The sequence below is a fragment of the Erithacus rubecula genome (assembly GCF_903797595.1).
Source record: "Erithacus rubecula genome assembly, contig: scaffold_997_arrow_ctg1, whole genome shotgun sequence".
Taxonomy (NCBI): domain Eukaryota; kingdom Metazoa; phylum Chordata; class Aves; order Passeriformes; family Muscicapidae; genus Erithacus; species Erithacus rubecula.
The window spans coordinates 1-14125 of record NW_027635333.1 but is presented as its reverse complement, the minus strand read 5'-3'; the positions used below and the strand labels follow the sequence as shown (position 1 = coordinate 14125).

The 14125-nt window shown below is 54.8% G+C and overlaps 1 protein-coding gene across 1 annotated transcript; it reads right to left on the bottom strand.

Moving 5' to 3' along the window:
• Window positions 1-2173: 2173 nt before the first annotated feature.
• Window positions 2174-4262, bottom strand: LOC306816190 (serine/threonine-protein kinase pim-1-like; the record flags this gene model as incomplete). The annotated part of the gene is made up of 4 exons (XM_079332666.1): window positions 2174-2280; window positions 2537-2713; window positions 3326-3692; window positions 4071-4262. 4 exons carry the CDS (start codon window positions 4260-4262, stop codon window positions 2174-2176), a joined length of 843 nt encoding a protein of 280 aa, XP_079188792.1.
• Window positions 4263-14125: the final 9863 nt, after the last annotated feature.

Here is a 14125-nt window from a genome sequence, read left to right as displayed (position 1 = left end):
GAAATGCCCAAGCTGAGCATCTGCTGAGCATTCCAGACACAGAGTGGCTGTCCCTGACCTGCAGTGCATCTAGTTGTTGCTGCAGAAGGTAACCATGACTATGTCACCTGCACTGTTGGGCTGGGGCAGGGACAGGGAGAGGAAAAGAAGGAACCCTAGGTAATGTAAGTCTCTGCAGTGTCAGAATGGTCCCCATGGTTCCATGGAGCCCCACAGTCCCACAATGGTCTCCTCGTCACACCAGGCCCCACAGTGTCACAAGGCATCTTTGGTTCTATGGGGCCCACAATATCTGCTTTGCCAATGGGCAAAGTCAGCACTGAAGACACGGACACCAACTTAAGGAACAGAGTAATTTATATATTGTAAAAGTGCAAGGAATTTAAAAAAAAAAAAAGCTGGCTGGGCACAAGTGGGGCAGCACAGCAAACAGGGAGCCTGCGAGTCTCTTCCAGAGAGTGCTCTGCCTGAACAGCTCAGCCAGCAGGAAGGAGCTGCTCCACACGGGAACCAGGAACAGAAGACAGTCCTATTTCATGGCATGTTTTCTGTTTTAAAATAAAGAAAAAGAAAAAAGAAAAGGAAAAACTTCTATAAAATGTGAAAGATAAAAAAAAACCCCAAGTTTCAGTGAAAAATATTCCGTAACTTTTAATTCAGTTTAATAACTGATCTTTCGCAGCAGAAAAGTCAGTTATTTACTTTGTAAATGAGTTGATGGCATTGATCCATTTTACTGGCCTCAGTAACCTTTTTTAAAAAGATTTTGAGGCTTATTTCCAATATAGTTATTTTAAATTGTGGTGGAATTGGAGTGAAGCAAGAAGAAATTGCTTTGTGCCCTGCCAGCTCCTGGCAAGACTGGCAATCTAAACTCTGTCACTGCCCAAATCCTTTAGGAGATGCTCTTCCTCCTCACCCCGTGAAAGAGCTGCACATTCCCTTTGAAACTGTCAGGGGCTTCTTACAGACGGAAAGTCACACTTACAGCTTTTTGCTTGGTTTGGGAGTGCAGAACTGAAATTCTCCTTCCATCAGCTCCAGGCTGCACTGCCTTAGGACCACGGCCCCTCGCCAGGTTTTGCCCACTCGTGACACTTCTAGAGGAAGACAACTGCACAATTCCAGCCAAAAAGGAATGAAGAGTAGGACATCCTGTGGAAATCCAGAGGTTCAGCTGGCACCGTGGAGAGTGTGGGTTCTTGCCCATTGGGTGTGTGTCCCTAACAGCAAACCCTTGGCCTGCAGGAGCGTCTCACTCACCTGCAAAGCAGAAAGCGCAGGCGGTGCGCTCGGAACGGGCTCGTCTGGTGCAAAGCTGTCAGAGCCCTGTGAGGGCAGAGCCCTGTGCCCAGGGCTGAGCCCAGCAGAGCCCTGGCACAGCCCAGAGCTGCCTCAGCATCCGCAGAGCCCAGCTGCAAGGAGAGAAACCAGAACCCGCCCGTCAGCCGAAGGCTCCTGTCCCCCTTGTCCCGACCCCGCAGTGCCCAGGCCGTGCTGGCTGTGCCCAGAGCTGGGCACAAACCTCCCAGTCACTGCTGCCCCTGGGAGCAGAGCAGGAGGGCAGCACGTGTGCCCAGCCTGCAGCCAGCCATGGCACATCCAGCCCCTCAGCAGCTGCCCAGAGCCAAGAAGCAGCTTGGCAGCCACTCAAGAGTTCCTTGCAGCCACCCCAGCAAAGGGGGGAACCTTTGGTTCCCAGCCAGGCCGTGCCATGCCCAGATCTGGGAGCATCCCCCTGCCTGGGGACTCACCTGCAAATTGGGCCTGGAATGCCTTTGAAGAAGATGCCAGAATCGAAGTCGATCATCTCCAGCTGCCAGTGGCCAGGGCCAGGCAGAGGTTGTCATCCTTGAGGTTGTCCTTGTAGCAGCCCCACCTGGTACAGCTTCTCCAGGGGCTGCTTCTCCTTCCCTGGGGGCCAGACCAGGCTGTCTGTGCTCTGCCCAGGGACTCAGCCATCACTGAAGCAGGACAGGTAAAACCAGGTCGAATGGTGGCTGCCAGAGCTTGCAAGACCAGCTCAGCTCCAGAACAGATGCTCCCATCTGATGACCCCTGCTCCATGGTACAAAAAATCTGGGTTTCTTTGCTTCTTGTGACCAAGAGATGTGTGTAGCTGTTTGATCAAAGGCTCCTGGATTAAATGGTGCCTGTGAATCTCTCCCATCTTCTAGGGCAGATGAACATCCTGCAGCCAAGGGTCATGGAACAGATCTTCCACAGATGGCCTGTCCAAGGAGCGCATGGATAAACACCAGCTGATAACGTCTCGGCACTCTGGGGAGAAAACCAGCAACCACCAGTCAGCTGGAGAAGGACCCTGTTTGCTTTGCCCCACTGTTCCCATGCCCAGGCGCTGCTGGATGTGCTCAGAACTGGGCCTAAACTTTCCAGACAACTCCCTGTTTTGGAGGAGAGCAGAAGAGCAGGACATGTGCCACCTCCTCAGCAGCTGCCAGAGCCCACGAGCTGTCACGAGCCCACTGCTGTCTCCCAGCACTGGTATTCCCCGTGCCCAGAGATGAGGATCCACCTTGAGAGAGCCCTTGTGGGAACTTGAGCTGGCCCCGGATGATGCCCCGGCCCCTCCTGAACGGGTGCTTCCCGCAGACCATCTGGTACAGCACGATGCCCAGGGACCAGATCGTTGCTGCCTCGCCGTGGTAGCATTTGGCTGGAGTCCATTCCGGGGGGCTGTAGGATGGTGTTCCTATGGAATACAGATGGAGCTCATCAGGGGAATGCTGCTGCTCCCAGAGCCTGGCCCCAGCATCCCTGGGCATGGGGGGGCTGCAGCAGTGGCACAGGGGGTGACCTGCTGCCTCCTTGCGAGCACCTGGCTCTTGTGTACAAATCTGGGGTTGGAAAAGAAGCCACTGGTATTGGGAGAGGGCAGTAGAAGCCCTGGGAAGGCCCAGCTAGGACACACAGAAGAAAAACCCACCCAGTGGTGGGAAAAACCCACTCTCCTCCCTGCTTGCATTGCCCCCAGAAAACACTAATAAGCTAAGGCAAACAAGGGCAGCAAAGCAGTCCAAGCCCTTCCTCGCCTGCACACCAAACTGAGCAGTGCCCAGGTCTGACCCCCCTCTCTGCCACCCCCATGGGGTTTGTGTCGGCCTGGCTGCCCCAGCTCCAGCCACGGCTGAGTGGCTGGTGAATGAGGTTGGCAGAGCTGGCAGCTGGCCCCCCTCTGACCCCCACCCAAGAGCAACTTGGCTGCAGAAGCAATGCCATGGCCTGCAGCAAAGGGGGAAATCCCTGGTGCCACAGCCAGGCTGGGCAATGAGATGCCCAGGAGCATCTCCCAGGCTCAGCTCACCTGCAAACTGGGTGTAGACTGTGTCCTGGAGGAAGGTGCCACAGCCGAAGTCAATCAGTTTGAGCTGCCCGCTGTCCAGGTCGATGATGATGTTGGCCGGTTTGATGTCCCTGTGCAGGACCCCGCAGCTGCTGCAGTGACGCACGGCCTCCAGCACCTGGCGAAACAGCCCTCGCGCCTCCTCCTCCGGCAGGAATCTCCGAGCCGCGATGAAATCACGGAGGTCCTGACATCGCTCTGGACGCTCCATCACCAGCAAGAAGCAGCTGGGCAGCTCAAACCACTCCAGCAGCTGAATGACTCCAGGGAACCCAGTGGACACCTTGTCGAGCAGCACGATCTCCAGGGGCGCACGGGCGCCGTCGGGCTGTGCGAGGAGCACGATGCCGTCAGTGGGGCTGAGGCCCTGCCAGGGCTCTGGGGCTCCTCAGCCAGCCCGGGATGCTCTGCACCCCCCGCTCACCCCACGCCCGCTCTCCCTGCAGGGCTCCCGGCGGCTCCCACCCTGCCGGGCCCCGGCTCCTCGCCGCCCGGCACGCCCCGGCTTCTGCCGCTGGCCCCACTCACTCACCAGCTCGCCCCAGTGCTGGATGCGATTCCTGGGCACACGCTTGATGGCGACCTGCGAGCCAAGGGGCAGCAGCGGGCTGAGCTCGCTGCCCAGCACGCCGCGCTCCAGCCTCCCCTTCCTCGTCTTCTTCTTCCTCCTCCTCCTCCTCCCTCCTCCTCCGCCCCTGCCACTCACCGGGGTGCCGTCCGCGAGCCGGGTGCCCGAGAAGACGCTGCCAAAGCCGCCGCTCCCCAGCAGCGAACCCATCCGGTACCGCTCCTGCAACGCCTCCTGCGCCTTCCCTGCGGGCAACACGCGGCTGTCAGCGCTCGGCCCGGGGCCAGACACGGCCCCCGAGCGCCCCCCCGAGCGTCCTGGGCTGGGCATCCCCACCCACCCCAGGCCCCGGCGGAGCTCGGGCCGGGGGAGCCTCGGCGGGGGTGGCGGGAGTGGCCACCCCGCGTGTGCCCTCCGCGGGTCCCGGGAGGAGCCGGAGACGGGGCCGGGGCCGGGGCTGGGACTGGGGCTGGGACTGGGACTGGGACTGGGGCTGGAGCTGGGACTGGGACTGGGGCTCGGGCTGGAGCTGGGACTGGGACTGGGACTGGGACTGGGACTGGGACTGGGACTGGGACTGGGTCTGGGGCTGGGGCTGGAGCTGGGACTGGGACTGGGACTGGGACTGGGGCTCGGGCTGGAGCCGGGGCTGGGGCTGGGACTGGGACTGGGGCTGGAGCTGGAGCTGGGGCTGGAGCTGGAGCTGGAACTGGAACTGGAGCTGGAGCTGGAGCCGGAGCCGGGGCTGGGGCCGGGACAAGCGGAGCCAAAGAAAAGCGATGCCTCCCCAGCCCCAGGCACTGTTGCCCAGCCAACAGCGCCACAGCCAGGACAGCGAGAGCCGGGCGGAGACGAGACCGCGGCGAGACGAGCGGGGCCGGGGGCGGGGCCGGCGACGGGGCAGGGGCAGCCCCGCCCGGGGCCGGGGGCGGGCTCGGAACATGGCCCGGAAGGGGAAGAGGGGAGAAGGGAAAAGAGGGAGAGGATCCGGGAACGGAACACCGGGGAAGAGGGTGCGGGAATGCGGGACAGGGAGAGGAGGAACAAGAGATCCAGAGGATCTGTAGACTCGCTGCTTCTACTGCCGCTGCTGCTGCTGCTGCTGCTGCTGCTGCTGCTGCTAAAGCAACTGAAGCGCCGTGGCCGTTTGTCCGTGTGTTCGTTTCTCTGCGTGTTCGCTCGTCCGCGTGTCCGTTCCACGCTCGCCCCACTCGCCCCATGGCCGAGCCCCGCGCGCCCCGGGGGCAGCCCCTGAGTCTGTCCCGGAACGAGAACTTTGCCCTGTTGAGCCAAGCCCCAAGTCCTGACTCCCGCACGGTGACACGGGAATCCCCTGGGTCCCTGCTGTGCATTGGTCCTGCTGAGGCTCAGACACTCTCGGGGCTCATTCCCTGGCTGGAGGATTCCTGCCCTAGCCAAGACCTGCACTTATGTCTCCAGCATTGCTTTCCAACAAAACCAGGGCAAGGCAAACTGTTTATAGCTTATGGTATTTTAGAGTGTCTAAGACTCACAAGTCATTGATCTTAGAGGTGAGATCCATTTGGACTTAATGGCATGGAGAAGCAGTGCAACACTAAAACACTAGAAAAGGGGAGCATAGAAATAAACACATGAAAACATCTTGGATTGTTTCTTTCCATTTTCATTTCACTTCTGGAAAGCTGTTTGTTTTCCAAGAATCTTCTCCACAGTCCTGTCTGCTCTTTTCAAGAGCCTTTCATTGAGAAGGAGGTCCAGCTTCTGTCACAGGCTGTGCCACCAATGCAGCTTCTCTTGGCTTTCCACACTGTGTCTGCAGCACGAGTCCTGCAGCAAAACAGGGCAAATGTTTGGAGAACTTGACAACTTATCCTTTCTTTTCCTTGTGGACTGGGCAGTTGTGCCATTGGTAAGGTTTTCATTGTGATGATTCCAAGCTTGGAAAACAGGAGGTGGTACCAGGAATTGTTAGGGAATGCAACCCTGACTGAACTCAGAGAAAAAATCTCCAGAGCTTCCAGCTGGAAGTGGAGAGTTGTGTGATAATCATTCCCGCGTCTCCATGGACACCTGCAGAGTAACCTAGACCGTGAAAATGGGCTGACAGCCGTAGTTTGTTTCTGTGCTCAGTTTAGATCATTCTACATCTCTTGCACTGGTATAAATCAAGAGCACAATCTGTTCATGATAAGCACTAGACCAAGCTGGACCGCTCAGAGTAGATGACAAAAAGAATCTAAAAAGGGGAAATGCAGGTGAACTTTGTGGACTTGGTGAACATTGTCTACAAGAAGGGTAGTTTTTTCTAATAATTTCTACTCCATTCCTTATGCTTTTATCCTTCTGAGAAGGCCATTTGCATCCCAGATTCCTCATCAAAGGAGAACCCTGAGCTTGTGGAACTGTGTGTCTCTGCTCCTCTCAGGGACACTCAGAGTGAGACAGTAACAATTTTGAAGCAGTTGTATTAAAGCAAAAGCAGTTATTAAGTAGAGATTGATATCATTCACCCAAACCAAAAACTTTGGCTCAGCCTGGAGCAGTGTCCTTGAGGGGTTTCCCCACTCCAGGGAGGAAGGCCCACACTCCCCAAGGAGGGGAATGTCAGGACACGCTGCTGTTACAATCTGGGATAGGGCTTTTCCAGCCTGGGGTGCTGCCCTGTCACTCAGATGTGCCCAGGCTGTGTCAGCTCAGCAGCTCTGCTGAAGTTCTCAGTGGTGGCACTTGGTTGTTCCTTTCTCTGGGGATTTTCCCAGCTCTGCCACAGCTTCAGCTCCCTCTCAGGATGTTGAACTTTAAGATGGAGGAGTCGGGCTGGTTTCAGCATTATTCACCCCAAAAGCAGCGTGACCCCCTCCTTCATTTCCCGCTGGGGGCTTTGCCAACAGAGCCTTGTTGGAGCTGTTGGAGCCCATTACAGGCAGAGCCTCCTGCTCCAGCAGGAACTGCCTTTCCTGGGCCACGGCCAGGCCAGGTCCTGCTGCAGGAAAAGTCCCAGGCAGCCCCAACACAGGGAAGGGCTCGGGGACAAGTGCAGAGTGCCGTGGTGGGAGCTGTGCCAGGGAAAGCCTGAGACAGCAAAGGCACCTTGGCAGCAGCAGCTGCTTCCAGGGCATGGCCAGAAGCCTCTCTTGGCAAGCTGGCCTGGTGGCCACCAGTGCAGAGCTGCTGCCTCGGGTCATTTCTGGCTGGGCTCTGCAAAGCCACTTGTGCTCCAGGAACCTGCCTGGGAAGCAATTGGCCCCAGCACCTTGGGGACAAGATATTAATGACAAAACTGTTCATCCCTGCAGAGACAGGACAGGCACAGAGGATGGGGAGAGCCAGGGCCAGGGACATGGCTGCAATGGTGATGGCTGTGAGGTCACTGTCACTGCAGCAGCCTGGCTGGCCCTCAGCAGACATTCTGGTCAGAAGTGTTGTGAGGTCACCCAGCACATCAGATAGCCCACACAACAGGAATTCCATCCTTGGGGAGGGCAGGGGTTTCACCATGTCAGCTTGCACAAAGCTCCTGCTCCTGGAGCATTTCTGGCATGGGGCATCCACTTCTCTATGGTAGGACCCACAGCTGGTCTGTGGATTAGAGAGGGTTAATGAATGAGGTTTGTATTCTCTGACCAAGGCTATTGGTATGGAAGAAGAAAAGAAGGAAAAAGAAGATAACCAGGGAAGAAAACCTTGCAGCTGGGGACAGTATTTTTAGAAAGGCCATAGGAAGAACAGAAGTGAAGATTTTTCTGCTAATGATTGTTATGTTGATTTATTGTAGCAATGAAGAAACTGTAAACTGTGTAGAGGGTATAAAAGACAGCATGCTATTGTAATAAACAGATTGGGCCACCTGAAGTGTGGAGTGTCTATGTGTGTCACACCCGCCTATGCAGCAACACTTCTCTGGAAAAGCAGTTGCAGTTTTGTGCCACTGTCATTGTAAAATATTTCCTCCTTCTAACAAATGTAAATACACCCTGATTCAGTTTAAAGATATGGACCCTTGTTTTGTCACTGAAAGATTTGGGAGAAAATCAAAGTCCATTTTTCTTAGACTTTGACCACTATGTTTCCATTTTCAAAGACCTTGGAGAGGACTCAAAAATCTCCCCAGACTGGGTTTGGAGGCCTCATCACATCAGCATCAGGCAGAGTCTGAGGGGCCTGGGCTCAGTGGAGACTGAGGACAGAACAGAAAGAGCCCTGTATAAGCAACTGAAACATTTATTACATACTAGTCAACATAACTTACCTAAATATGAGCTAAATAATCTCTTAGAGTGGACCGTACTTAATTTTCCTAATGCAGACAGGTCTTTGCTCTTTACCAAAGATTTCTGGGAGACAGTCGGGATAAAATTGTTTAATCAAGTTTCTCGCCGAGATATGGCTGCAGCAGAGCTAGTCCCGGCTTGTCGGACTCTCGTGGAGCTCTTTACCGCCACAGCCGGGCTGGCTCTGCCCGTGGCGCCTTCCACGGCCAAATCCACCCCTGCCGCAAGCCATGTGCGCCCAGTCCCCCCCAAACCCCGCAGCATCCCCTCCCCCAGCCTCTGCCGCCGCGTCTGCACCCCGGGTCCTGCCTGCCCAGCCCGTCCCGCTCCCCCAGACCCCGTGCCTACCCCCGCCGCTCCCGGGGCTTCCACCATGCCGCCCGGCTCCCCCGCTCCACCGGCTCCCCATCCCATCCACGTGAACGAGCCGCGGTGTCCGCCCCCAATCTCCCGCGTGTGCCCCCGCGCTGCCCGTTACCGGTCCTGCTCAGCCCCGCCCCCGCATCCGTCACTGCCGTGGCTCCGCCCCTTAGCCCCGCCCCTGCACATCCCCTGCCGCCGTAATCGCCTCCACCCCGCCCCCCGCTGCTGACATCACACCGACCCCACCCCTTCCTCGCTCCTGGAGCCTCGCGGCCCCTCCCCCAAGGCGCCGGCGCTGCCGCCATCCCGCGCGTTTCCAACCGGCCTTGCTATCCCAGCCAGCAGCGGCGAGCCCCGTACCCAGCCGCGAGGCGGGGGGGGCTCACCCTGAATCCCCCCCCGCTGCCCGTGCCCCCCCCTCCGCTCATGCCACCGCCGGAACCTTTTCCGGCGATGCCTCGGCTCGGCTCCCCAGCCCGTACGTCCCGGCTCAGCCCCGGCCAGCAGCGCTCCCCGGGGAGCTCCCGACCCGCCCTCCCGTCCAGAGCGCGGCTGCAGCCGCGTCGCCGGCCCGCCTGCCTTCTCTCGCCCCTCCACCCGAGCCGTCGCTGCACAGCTGCTGTCCGGTGCCGGCGCTGCCATCGCGGTGCCCCGTCCCCGACCCTCCCGAGCAGCCCGCGTTCCCCGCGCCGCTGCCCATCGCCGCCGCGGTCCCGGATCCGGCCGTGCCGCCTTCACCGCAGCCCCGCCTCCGGCCCGCCGCGCTCCGGCCACGCTCTCGCCTACAGCACCGCAACCCAACCCGGGACCAGAATTCTCCAGTTCAGCCTTATTATCACACCCTGGAACACTCGCTATAAAAGACAGAGGGGGAGTTGATGCCACAGCAGCCCCGTTAATAATGGAAAAACAAGGAACTATTTTACACCTGCCAGAAACAGCTCAGGAAAAGAATGGAGTTGTAGCGATTGTGTGAATGCATGTTATTTTTCTTTTGTTTTAGTTTTTGTAGTCAAGCTTTACCTGTAAGTCAACCAAAGACAAATATGGGGGTTAATTTAGCCAAGTCTGCAGGCTCTGATACCATTTCCCTATCTAACACAAGTCCTGAAAAACCCTTTTCAACCTGTTTAGTTGGAGTACCTTTCCCAAAAGGTTTTGATAATGTTAGTCTTGAGAGGTACTGGCCTTACCATGATGCTCATGCTTTTCAGATCCCAGCCAAAAATATCAAACTTATATTGATAATTCTAAAGTTGGTCAATTTGATCTCCAAGAGCTTGAAATCTTAGCTTCAGTAACTATGAACAGTTGTTATTTCTTTCATCTCATGGAAGGAGACAGTCCTCATTTAAATGTTACCCCATATCACCCAGTTTATAGCAATGTGACTTTTTGGTGTAATCAAACTAAACTTCTCACATATTTTGAGCCACACACAAGTCGATTTAGCAAACTTCCAATACGATTTCCCAAGGGAATTTGGCTCATCTGTGGAGACAGAGCATGGCAGGGCATACCTTCATGTATAGAGGGTGGCCCCTGTGCACTTGGACAACTTAGCATAATAGCCCCCAGTGTTAAAGAGGTGGTCAAAAAGAAAAGGAGAAAAATCTGATCCTCCACAGGACATAATTTTGAAAGTGACTTTCGCCCATGGAACTCTGACACGACAATTATCACAAGCATTTTTTTACCTCAGGTGAGCATTACATTTGCTCTGAGACAGTTAAATCAGTTGGGATGTTGGCTCAGTAAAGAAGTAGATGCCACATCAATTGCAATTAGTGACTTGTTGACAGATGAAGAAGCAGTGAAACATGCTACTCTACAAAACAGAACAGCCCTTGACTTCCTTTTACTGGCTCATGGGCATGGCTGTGAAGATTTTCAAGGATTGTGTTGCATGAATTTATCAGATCATTCTGTTTCCATTTATAAACAGTTGCACAATTTGAAGGATATAGCTAACCAAATTACTACAAGTGATCCAACCTGGCTAGACAGGTTGTTTGAAGGTTGGAGCTTTGCCTCTTGGCTAAAGGAACTTTGTAAAATAGGCTTGTTTATTCTATTAGTAATAGTTGTGTTATGAGTGTTTTTACCCTGCATACTCCAGTGTATAAGGAAAATAATGACCAAGACAGTTTCTAATATTTTTGTTGTTCAACGAAATGGGGGAGATGTTGGTGAAGGAATAGCAAAGACTTATGAATGCCTAGCAAGCAGTTCTGAAACAATAGATGAAATAGAGATGTTAGCAATATTTGACATAGATGCTGAAAATAGTTATTTTAAGGTTTGAGACCTCTTCCTTTGTTTAGATAAAACCAAATACCATACATGCCAAAGAACCAACAGACATCCTGTCCCAAGCCTGGCAGGAAAGATCTCAAGATAAGGGTAAAGCCATAAAACATGGTAATTTAGTTGTTCCTATAGGTTGCATGCAAATATTAGGAAATTAGTATATTGTATTAGATTGGTTATTGGAATTAAGAATATCCATTATGGAATAATACTTATTGTACTGCAAATGGAAAATCCTTCTACTTCTCTCTTCTCCCTACTTCTCTTATCTTCTGTTTCTACTTCTCTCTTCTCTCCTCTCCTGTTCCTGCTTCTCCTCTCTTCCTTCCCCGCTTCTCCTCTCCACTCTTATTACCTCTAATCTCTAACTTTTCTCTAAGCTCTCTCTTATACCCACACCATATAATAAAATACAACCCTGAGGAACAGCAAATAATAAGCTCCTGAGTCTGTCCAGTGACCGTCCAGAAACCCCACGGTCCCACAACACTTGGCCTGTGGGGGACACAAGAGTTTCCCAGGCCTGGGCTCTGGTGCTGTCCCTGCTGACTGAGTGCCAGAGCGGCTCCCAGCGACACCTGCCACATGTTCCTTCCCCTGCCCTCACCTTCCTGAACCACCAGCACCCACTGCAGTCCATGGTGGCATCAGAGCTGTCTCCAGCCTGTTCAAAAGGAGACAGATCACAAACAGGCACAGGGTGCCCATGGTGACATCTCAAGTCTCTCTGGGCTGCTAAAGAGCACTGAGGTCACATGAGGCCAGTGACTCCATGGTGACATGCCAGACCTCTTTCACCCTCCAAAGACTTGTGAGCTCCCAAGCACTCACCAGAGGATAACAGATGTGTCTCTACATGCCATGGAGCCCATTTGGCACAGGCACTCACCGAGGTTCCATGCTTACATCCCAGTGGTCTCTGTGATCTTAAAGAACACTGAGGTCATGTGCAATCCCAAGGGCTCCATGGTGACATTGCAGCAGTCTCTCATCTGCCAACCCACACTGACCTCACAGGCTCTCACAGGGTCTCAATGGCAACATCACAAGTGTCTCCAGGCTGCTCAGCAGCTGTGATGTCACAGGCACTCATAGGGACTCTAGGGTGACATTCCAGGGGTGTCAAAGGCTGCAAAAGAACCATGAGGTTACACACTGTTACAGGAATTCCACAGGGACATCCCAGGGGGCTCCAGGCTGCTAAAGAAGTGCTTTGCCACAGGCACTCAGAGGGGTTCCATTGTGACATGCCAGTGGTCGCCATGCTCCTAAGGAACACGGAGGTCACAGGCAGTGACAGCAGCTCTGTGCTGACATCCCTCGTATCTCCACCCTGCCAAAGAACCCTGATGTCACTGACACTGACAAGGGCTCCATGGTGACATCCCAGGTTTCTATGAACTACTAAAGAGCACTCAGGTCAAAAGCCCTCCCAAGGCCTCCATCCTCACATCCCAGAGGGAGACAGGTTTTTAAAGAGCCCTGAGCTCACCTGCACTCACAGGGCTTCCACGGTGGCATCACAGGGCTCTCTGGGGCTTCTAAGGAGCCAGGAGGTCCCTAGCAGTGAGAGGCACTCCGTGGCCACATCCTAGAAGAATCTGGGCTGCCAAAGAGAGGTCAGGAGCAGTCACAGGTACTTCATGGTGTGAAAAGTAAGATTCACTTTCCTGGTAAATTTCAAAACGTTTAATAAAAGACAGTAAGAGACAAACAATAAAGCCAAAGGTTGTAAAGGTCAGGTGCTTGACATACAGCCCAGAGCATATACTAACTCAGAAAACAATTTAAAAATTGCATCAATGTATTGCATATTCCTAGTGCTTCATGTACTATTCAACCTGTAAATCAACTTTTAAAAACTTTTTATTTTTAACTTTTTTTTCTCCTTGGGGCTCATGCTCCTTCTTGTCAGCGCATTCCCAGATAACGAAGATTAATAAATTCCTTCCCTGGACTTCTGGTGTTAGTCACCCCTGTGCTCATCCAGACAGAATAATCCAAGAATGTATAGAAATTCCTGGATATCTTCCCTTTTTACCATTCTCCGAGTTAGTTACATGAGCAAAAGCTTTTTACATCACCATGAAATATAGATATTTATCACATTACTATTTCTAAGTTTTGGTAAGAGCAGAACTAAAAGAAACTATATTCATACAGCAAAGTTTTCCAACATTATACACATAGCATTCATTTTAATACTTGCGAAAAGCCAATAATATAACATGGAATTATAACAACGGTGACATCACAAGGGTCTTTAATCTTCCTCCCCTCTCAGTCACCCTCAGCACGCCCCACTGCTCCCGGCAAGGGAAGGATGGAGTCTTTAGGAGCCGCCGGAGCTCCTGCCCCGTCCCTGCACGGGCAGCAGCGTGAGACCCTAAACCCGGTGTGCGGGACTCTGAGCCCGCCGTGCCCCTGCCCCGCCTGCCACCTCCATTTCTGCATCGCTCCCTCGCCCCGCTGCGCTCCTGCTCACCCGGGCTGAAGAAGCAGCGGGGGAGGCGTGGGAAAAGCGCCATCAAACAAAACTCCAAGCGACCCGCACAGAAATCTCCTTGGCACAGAGACACCGGGCAGGGCCCCGCCATCGCCCGCAGCCCGTGCCCGGCCGCACCGTGCCACCGGCCCGCCGCTGCTCGCCCAGCGCAGCCTCCTCCTCTCCCGCCATCGCCCGCAGCCCGTGCCCGGCCGCACCGTGCCCGGCCCCGCTGCTCGCCCAGCGCAGCCTCCTCCTCTCCCGCCGCCGCTCGGGGCCCTCACGCTCGGCTGCCGCCGGCGGGAAAAGCCCTTCCCGTGCTGCCCCGCGCCACCGCCGAGCCTGAGGGAGCCTGAGGGGCTGCGCGGGCAGACAGGAGAAAACAGAAGGAAAAACAGAAATCAGAAACAAAAAGCGGCCTGGCGGTGGCGGAAAAGGGAGACTAACAACTACCACACTCTCGCCTAAGACTCCTGCCCATAGCCGCAGCTCCGCCTGCCGCGCCGAAAAATAAAACGCCCCGCAGCAGAAACACAAAGTTCCCTCCCCTCAGAGCGCAGAGCCAAAGCCGAAAGCCGCCAAGGGCGCCCGGCTCTGCGCTGCCGCGGCGGGCGGGGGAACTCGGGCCTGGGCCGGTCGCTTCGGGCCGGGCTCTGGGGCAGCGGGGCCGGGGCGGCGCAGTATTTCTCTGAATATTCAGGAGAAGCCAATCCCACAATATGTGTTTGTAGCCAGCGGCAGAGCCGCAGCGCCCAGCGCTCCCCACTCACCACCCCACCTGC